Source organism: Rhinopithecus bieti, unplaced genomic scaffold (assembly GCF_001698545.2).
Source record: "Rhinopithecus bieti isolate Rb0 unplaced genomic scaffold, ASM169854v2 scaffold_23303, whole genome shotgun sequence".
In the NCBI taxonomy this organism is placed as follows: Eukaryota; Metazoa; Chordata; class Mammalia; order Primates; family Cercopithecidae; genus Rhinopithecus; species Rhinopithecus bieti.
Genome location: NW_016810922.1, coordinates 862,202 through 871,888, shown reverse-complemented (window position 1 = coordinate 871,888; position 9,687 = coordinate 862,202). Strand labels below are relative to the sequence as shown.

The window sequence follows — 9,687 nt, the reverse complement described above, 5'->3', positions numbered from 1 at the left end:
AATCAAGGGAGAAATACTAAACAATATAGTATTCTATAATTAGAATTATAAAATCTACATATGTATACAAATGTATAGTATATAAATGTACATGAATACATTTTGTGAGAAAAATGTAGAAGTATTTTACACATTTAAGAGTGAGATCTTAATATGCTTTTTTCTCTAAAAATGGGGGATAAATGTAAAACAAAAATAAAAGATAAATATTTGTTAATGTATTGTCTTTAGCAAAAAATTGAGACAATAGCAATATGAGACAATCTAACACCTACGGAAAAGAAAAGCAATGGAACAGGATTTGTGATTCTCATCCAGGATTTCCTATCAACTAGTCATACAACTTTGGATAATGCTCTTAATTTATTGAATTCAAAAATGAACACTGAAATTCTTTTCTTGCATTCTTAGCATTTAAGGGGTAAACATTATTTTCTGTTCTTGATTTTCTTTCCAGTTCAAGCAGCTTATATTTCTACAGCTCAAATATCATTAGTCTATCTCTCTGGAAAAAACTTAACCTGGGTCCCATCTAGTCATGAAAGTTCTTCAATTGGACATATTACCTCATCTATAATTAATTATACATTAATCATACTTATAAAGAGTATTTTCTTAAGAATAATCATTAGCATTACATAGTCAGCTATATAAGTAATAAGTATGATATATTTTAGCTGAAGAATACAATAACTGAAAAAATTTACTAAAGATGATTAATAGCAGACTTTAACAAGCAGACGGGAAAGAATCAGCAAACTCAATAATTGGTCATTTGAAATTTTCCAGTTAGAGAAACAAAAAGAAAAAGGAATGAGAAAGAGTGAAGAAAGCCTAAGAGATTTATGTAACACCATCAAGCACACCAATATATGCATTTTGGGAGTTCCAGGAAAAAAAAAGAAGAGGGTGAAAGGGGGACAAAAAGCTTATTTAAAGAAATGAGGCCAACAACTTCCCAAATCTGGAAAAGGATATGGACACTCAAATTCAAGAAGCCTAATATATGCTAAGTTAAATCCAAAGAAATCCACATTGAGACACATTATAATCCAACTGTCAAAAGTTAAAGGCAAAGATCACATTTTGAAAGCAGCAAGAAAAAAAAAGAGACTTGTTATGTACAAGGGAACCTTGGTAAGACTATCAGCAGATTTCTCAATAGAACCATTACAGGCCAGGAGTGGGATGACATATTCAAAGTGCTGAAAGGAAAAAAGAAAAAAAAAACCTGCCAACCAAGAATGCTACGATTGGCAAAACTGTTCTTCAAAATGAAGGAGAAATAAAGATTTTCCAGATAAACATAAGCTGAGGAAGTTCATCACCATCAGACCCGCCTTATAAGAAATTCTCAAGGAGTCCTTCAAGATCAAACAAAAGTATACTAAACAGCAACATAAAAGCATAAGATAGTATAAATTTTTTCTGATAAAAGTAAATATATAGACAGAGAATACTGTAATACTGTAATAGTGGTACATAAATGACTTTTAATTCTGGTGTAAAAGTTAAAAGAAAAGCATTTTAAAACTGTAACTTAAAATATGTTAACAGATATAAAATATAAAAGATGCAATTTGTGGCATCAGTAACAAAGGAGAGGTAATAAAATATAGAATATTTATATGTAATTTAATTTCATACCAACTTAAGTTGTTATAATTACATGATGTTTCATATAACCCCTATGATAACCTCAAAGAAAATATTTGTGGAAGATAAATAAAATGATAAAGGACATCACTACAAAAAAAGCAATAAAACACAAAGGAAGACAGTAAACAAAAAAAGGGACAAAAGCTACAGGAAAGACAGAAAATAATTACCAAAATGGCAATAATAATTTTTCCTATCAGTAATTACCTTAAATGTAAGTGATTATATTCCTTAATCAAAGTACATAGAGAGGCTGAATGGTTTAGAGCTATAAATCCAATTATGTACTATCTATAAAAGATTCTAGCCTGGGCAACATGGCAAAATTCCATCTCTACAAAAACAAAAACAAAAGTAAACAAACAAAAACAACAAAGTTAGCCAGGCATGGTGGCTTGTGCCTATAGTCCCAGCTACTCAGGAGGCTGAAGTGGGAGGATTGACTGAATCCGGGAGGTTGAAGCTGCAGTGAGCTATGATCATGACACTCCACTCCAGCCTGGGCAACAGAATGAGACAAAGGAAAGGGAAAGGGAAAGGGAAAGGGAAAGGGAAAGGGAAAGGGAAAGGGAAAGGGAAAGGGAAAGGGGAGGGGGGAGGGGAGGGAAGGGAAAGAAAGGGAAGGGAAGGAGGGAAGGGGAAAAGGGAAAGGAAAAGAAAAGAGAAAGAAAGAAAAGAGAAAAGAAATGAAAAGGAATTACTTTAAATTTAAGGACACACATAGGCTGTAAGTGAAAAAATGAAAAAAGATATTCCATGCAAATGGTAGCCAAAAGACATCAGAGATGCCTATACTTATATCACACAGTACAAAACAATAACAAGAGACAAAGAAAGATATCCTATTATGATAAAAGGGTCAATTCACCAGGAAGATATAATAATTATGATTATATATGCAGCCAACACCATGGTAACAAAAATATGAGGCAGACATTTACAGAACTGAAGGGAGAAATAGACAGAAACACAAAAACAGTAGAGGATTTCAACAATGATTAGAACATTCAAACAGAAGATCAATAAAGAAATAGAAGACTTGAACATAGACCAAATGAACCTAGCAGACACATACAGAATATTTCACCAAACAGCAGCAGAATACACATTCCCTTCAACTGCACATGAAACATTCTCCAGGACAGACCATATGTTAAATCACAAAACATGTCTTATTTAAGAAGACTGAAATCAACACCAGTGTATTTTTCAACCACAGTGGAATAAAACTAAACATTAACAACAGGAGGAAAATTGAAAATTCACAAATATGTAAAATTAAATAGCACACTTTTGAACAACCATTAGGTCAAAGAAGAAATCAGAGACAAAGTTAGAAAATACCTGATGAAAACAAAAACACAGCATCCAAAATTTATGAGATGCAGGAAAACAGTACTAAGAGAGATGTTTATAGCAATAAATGCCTACATTAAAAAAGAAAAAGGATATCAGATAAACAACTTTACATCTCAAGGACCTACAAAAAAAAAAAAAAGACAAACTAAACCCGAAGTTAGCAGGAAGAAAAAAATAATTCAGATTTAAGCAGAAATAAATAAAATAGAAAATAGAAAGAAATCAACAAAGCTAAGAGTTGCTTTTTTTGGAAAAAAATCAACAAAATTGACAAACCTTTAACTAGATTAAGTGAAAAGAGAGAAGACTCAAATAAAACAAGAAGTGAAAGAAGAGATATTACAATTGATGCCACAGAAATAAAAAAGCTTTTAAGTGACCACTATGAACAACTATATATCAACAAACTGGTAACCTAGAAGAAACAGATAAATTTCTAGAACACATAACCTACCAAAATTGAAACATGAATAAATAGAATATGTGAACAGACCTATAACTACAGATTAAAGGAAATTTAAATCAGTAATCAAAACACCCCAACAATAAAAGCCTAGTACCAGGTGGCTTCAGTGGTGAATTCTACCAGACATTTAAAGAAGAATTAATACCTATCTTTCTTAAGATCTTTCTAAAAATTGAAGAGAAGTGAACACTGGCCTTATTTTTATAAGGCCAGCATTAATCTGATACCAAAGCCAGTAAAAGATACCATAATAAAATAAAACTACAAGCCAATATCCCTGATGAATACAGATGTAAATATCCCCAATGAAATACTAACAAACTGAATTTAACAGTACATCAAAAACATTATACACCATGACCAAATGGAAATTATCCACAGGATGAAAGAGTTTGACATATAAAATCAATAAAGGTGTCATTGACAGAATGAAGGATAAAGACAACATGATCATCTCAATGGAGGCAGAAAAAATTGACAAAAATCAGCACTATTTTATGATTAAAGCACACAAGTAAGGAATAGAAGGAAACTACTTTAACATAATAAAGACCATATTTGAAAAGTTCACAGCCACCATCATACTCAATGGTAAAATGTTAAAAGATTTTCCTCTAAGATGAGGAACAAGATAAAGATGCCTAATTTCACCACTTCTACTCAACATTGTACTAGCCAGAGGAATTAGGCAAGAAAATAAATAAAAGGGATTCAAATCACAAAAGAAAATTATCTCTGTTCACAGATAGCATGAATAAATATAGAAAACCCTAATGATTATACATAAAAGATTCCATGCCAAAAAAATGGTTAGAATAAACCAATTAAGCAAAGTTGGAGAATACAAATTCAACATACAAAAATCAGTTGTGTTCCTATACAGTAACAACAATTTAAAAAGAACATTAAGAAAATAATCCCATTTACAAAGCATAAAAATAATAAAATACTTAGAAATAAACTTAACCAAAGAATCAAAAAAACTTGTACATTGAAAACTACAAAATATTGATAAAAGAAACTGAAGAAGGAATAAATGGAGATATATCTTGTGTTCTTGGATTGGTAGACAATATTACTTAAAAACTCCACACTGCCTAACGTGATCTACAGATTCAATGCAATCCGTATAAAAATCCCAATGACATTTTTTATAGAAATAGAAAAAGCTTTCCTAAAATTTATATGAAACCTCAAAAGACCTAAGTCAAAACAATCTTGGGAAACAAAAATTAAACTAGAGCCCTCATACTTCCTGATTTCAAAATATATTGCAAAGCTAGAGTAATCAAAGCAGTATGCTAAAGGCATACAAACAAACATATAGAAAAATGGAACAGAATAGAGAGCCCAGAAAACACTCTTGCATGCATCAATGAAATTATCTTTGACAAGGGTGGTAAGGCTGCCTGATGGGGAAAGGATCTCTTCAATCAATGATGCTGGGAAAACCAGATATCCACACGCAAAAGAATAATATTGGACCTTTATTTTACACCACATACAAAAAACAATTCAAAGACTTAAACATAAGACCTGAAACTATAACATTTCTAAAAGAAAACTAGGGAAAAGCTTCATAACATCAGTCTGGTAATGATTTCTTGGATTTATTCCAAATTCACTGGCAACAAAAAAAGCAAAAATAGACAACTGAGATTATAGCAAACTAAAAAGCTTCTGTGCAGCAAAGGAGAAAAAAACACTGTAAAAAGGCAATCTGTGAAGTAGGATAAAATATTTGCAAACCATATATCTGATAAGGGGTTAACATTCAAAATAAATAAAAAACTCCAACTCAGCAACAACAACAAAAAAAAACTGTTTAAGGAATGGACAGAGGACTTAAATAAACATTTCTCCAAAAATGACATGCAAATGGCCTCAGGTATACGGGAAAATGTCCAAAATCACTAATCATCAGAAAATTCTAATCAAAACTACAATGAAATGTTACTTAATACATGTTAGGTTGACCATTACCAAAAAAAAAAGAAAGAAAGAAAGAGGAAGGAAAAGCGGGAGGAAGGGAGGAAGGAAGGAAGAGAAGGAGGGAGGGAAGGAAGTATGGAGGTTTCAGTCAAGCAAGATGAAAAAGTTCCAAAGATATGCTGTACAACATTGTGCTTATAATTCACAATACTATACATTAAAAAAATGTTAGGAGACTAGGTTTCATGTTAATGTCTTTTATATGAGGGGGAAAGAGAAACATGAAGAAGAAGAAGGAAGGGGGAGGAAGGGGGAAGGGAGGGAGGAGGAGGAAGGAAAGAGGGAGGAAGGAGGAGGAGGGAGGTAGGAGAAGGAGGAAGAAAAAGAAGTAGCAGTAGTAGTAGTAGCAATAGTAGTAAGAGTAGAAGTAGTAGTAGTAGTAGTACTAGTCGTAGTAGTAGTAGTAGTAGCAGCAGCAGCAGCAGCAGCAGCAGCAGTAGTAGTAGTAGTAGTAGCAGCAGCAGCAGCAGCAGCAGCAGAAGTCTTTCACACAGATAAAGGAACCATCACCCATCAGAGAAAGGAGAGTATTAGATACAACTCTTTCAAAGAAATTATAGGTCCATAAAGATGAAATAAACTGTGATAAATATTACTTAACTCAATAATACTTTGTTCATTGTGATTTAACTACAGCAGAGTGTAAAAATGAACAGTATTAGGAAATGGTCATCCTACATGTTAACACTTCAAAGTAGAAGTTAAGTATGTATCAAAGAAAAAGCATTTGTGAATTTGTCAGATGATTCAAATACAGATTACATGGTTTGTGGCTGTTGTAATATAGCAATGTTTTAGTTTACTGCATTAATCATACTCTAATCAAGTATAAAAAGTCAAGTGCAGAACACCTATATAAATTCCATAAGTACAATTTCAAAAACATTTTAAAAGATGGCTATTGTGCAGCAGATATGTGCTGATTAGACACAGAAATTATTTACATCTTTTCGAGTGTGGAAGAAAATATATTTGACAAGATTTCAATTTTGATTGTTTATAGATGATACATCTTAGCTAAAAGAATGTTTAACTCTTTTAAGCACACCTACTCTTTCATGTGTAGTTAGAATCATTAAAATAGAATGCATCTACCAAAATACAGATCCACAGAAAAAGTCTCTGAAGCAAATACTGAACAAACATTGTATCAGTTACATTTATATTTAAAGATAAAAATGAATGATAAATGAAATTTCTCCAGGAAACGTCTGTTTTAAGAATGAAAAATACCTGGCTTCAAAACCAAAGAATCCTAACTAATATGACCACATATTAAAAATGTAAATCCTATTTGCCTGTTCAGGATGATAAACGTCAACAAAATCTTACTACTAGAGATTCATAAAAAGAACTGTGGTGGTGATTTGTACTTATTATAGTACCTTTACTTAAAGTTTCATGGAAGAAGATGTTTAATTTTTTATAGTCTCTTAAATATGAAAATTTAAAAATGTTTTCCTCTACCATATCCCACAAGCAAATGTGAAGAAAACAGAGGAATTAATGATATAATTTGTTTCCTAACCCATAAACACACAGAATTTTTTTGTCAACTGTGAAGCCACCCACTTTGGGAGCTTTTGTAGACAGACTAATATTCACTTTATATGAATATTACTTTAATATGGTACACTAAATGCCTATATTATTAAAAAATAAGAGATATAAAGAATTACTCTCCCCTAAAATAATGTGAACATTAGCATGTCTATGCCCTAATAGGATTAACATTTACCAAAATTGGGACCTTCCCATACCATGCAATTATCATGAACATGAAGTTAGATTTTATGAAACAATATAAACATAAATAATAAACTGTTATTTTATTTTGAAATGTTGTGTGAAAGGGAAGTTAAGCTTTTTTAAAGTGCAATTTTAACATGTTTTCCCTAACTTTAAAATGTCAGTAGTTTGAAGCTTTTTTTCTCAAGAAATAATGAAATTCTAGCTCAGAACTATGTATAAGAATATTCATTTTTGCCATTTATATTAGCAAAACAGCAATAAACTAAATGTACAAAACAGGAAAATTTAAAATAAATTACAGTAGGAACTTGCCTGCTATCGTGAATAGAGTATAAAAATTTTATACACAAGAGTATATAATACAAAAATAAAGTATGAAACTATATATGCAATAGTATCTTGATTTAGGCAGAAGGGTAAACTAAAACATACCGGGGAAAAAAGGAAAAAAACTAGAATGTAAAATATAGAAAAACTCATTAATGGGGTGATACGATTATGTGTGATTTATATATATTTTTATTCTTTGTGCCTTTTTTCTACAATCTCTACCATAGACATGTTATAACTGAAAAGAAAAATAATAAATGTTACAAAATACTGTATTTTCCATATGTAGATTTGTAAATTATTTCTAAAACCAAAATTTATCCTAAATACATATAACATGAAAAATTTGTGCTCACAGTGTAAATGTAACATTTATAACATTATAAATGTTGTAACATTATAATTGACATTAAATATAATGATCTACACCAGTGTTAATGCAGAGATGATATCAAAATGTAAAAAGCACAATTATTAATTGTCTCCAAATTATACTAAGGCATTTTAAGGCTTACCTTCACAAAGTTTCTGCTTCATCACTTCCCTTATTTTGGATATTGCAATATAGTCTTCCACATAAAACACATAAGTAGACGAAGGCTTGTTGGCAATAGCTCTAAGTTCGGCATCTTCTGTTTCTGAACCAACACCAATGGCAAATAATGTTATCTTACTATCTCTTGCTGCTTCAGCTGCATCCTTGACGTCATCTTGGGATTTGCCATCCGTAAGTACCACTGCTATCTTAGTCAGAAATCGTGCGGACTTGGCAAAAAGGTAATCGAGGGCAAACTGGATGGCCTTCCCTGTCCTTGTGTTTCCTCCTAAGTAGAGTATGGATTCCACTGCTGCTGTCAAATGTTCTCCTGAATCATAGCTTCCAAGAGGAATCTCCAGCACAGGGTAGTCACTATATTGAACCACTCCAACTTGAATAAACTTTGGCCCTATGTCAAAGTTTTTTGTGATATTGACAAGCCACTTTTTCACTATTTCAAAGTTTTCTGGGCCAACACTATAAGAGCCATCTAAGATGAAAACTAAATCTGTTGGAGCAGTACGACAACCTAAGTGCAAAAGAAAACCATCATAGCATATCTTTTACATAAAAAGCAAAAAGGGAGAGATTTTAAATTTATGAGTTTCAGCTATACACTAACATCATGGCTTATTTTAAATTGTCAATGAAATATGTGTAGCTTAATGCTAACCTGAAATATTTACAAAATATAAGCCAGTGAATAGGGAGAAAAAAATTAAAACAGATTTTCTACCAACTTCAGGACTTAGCTAGCCAATAAAATTTCATCTTTGGTATATTAATAGTTGATAAAAGTTAAATGAACCAAGATCACCCAATGAATCAACTCTTGCATTATATCCAAGATGAGTTTCTAAAGGTCTGATGTCTCATATTCAGTGAATAATGTAGTCAGAGCATCAAATTGTCCTAACAATCTATGGTTAAAGGTATAAAGCTATTCCTTACTTAGTAGAGATAGAGATTCTCGTTTCAAGTTACCAGGAAACACATGAGGTCAGCACATCCTAAGGTCCTTTTTGGGGAAAAAAATACCATCTTTGATGCAAGTTACATTGGAACAAGTTATAAGCAGTTGTGGTGAGAAAAAGACTTTGCCGGGGTGTGCGAGCAAGATGGCCGAATAGGAAGAGCTCCAGCCTCCAGCTCCCAGCGTGAGCAACACAGAAGACGGGTGATTTCTGCATTTTCAACTGAGGTACCAGGTTCATCTCAGTGGGGAGTGCCAGACAATCAGTGCTGGTCAGCTGGTGCAGCCTGACCAGCCAGAGCTGAAGCAGGGCGAGGCAACACCTCACCTGGGAAGTGCAAGGGGGAAGAGAATCCCCTTAGAAACTGAGAAACACAACAACTGGAGAATCCGGTAACTCCCACCCTATTACTTTGCTTTACCAAGGGTCTTAGCAAATGGCACACCAGGAGATTACATCCCACACCTGGCTGGGAGGGTCCCACGCCCACGGAGCCTCCCTCATTGCTAGCACATTAGTCTGAGATCTAACTGCAAGGCAGCAGCAAGGCTGGGGGAGGGGCACCCGCCATTGCTGAGACTTAAGTAGGTAAACAAAGCCTCCAGGAAGCTCGAACT

At 32.9% G+C, this 9,687-nt stretch overlaps 1 protein-coding gene across 1 annotated transcript in view; it reads right to left on the bottom strand.

The window, feature by feature from the left end:
- The window catches only part of COL21A1 (collagen type XXI alpha 1 chain), a 203,160-nt gene that overhangs the window by 116,909 nt on the left and 76,564 nt on the right, over positions 1 to 9,687 (bottom strand). Inside the window, exon 3 of the mRNA XM_017893237.1 lies at positions 8,074 to 8,625. Within this exon, the coding sequence (XP_017748726.1) occupies positions 8,074 to 8,625 (552 nt within the window). The remainder of the gene's footprint in view (positions 1 to 8,073; positions 8,626 to 9,687) is intronic.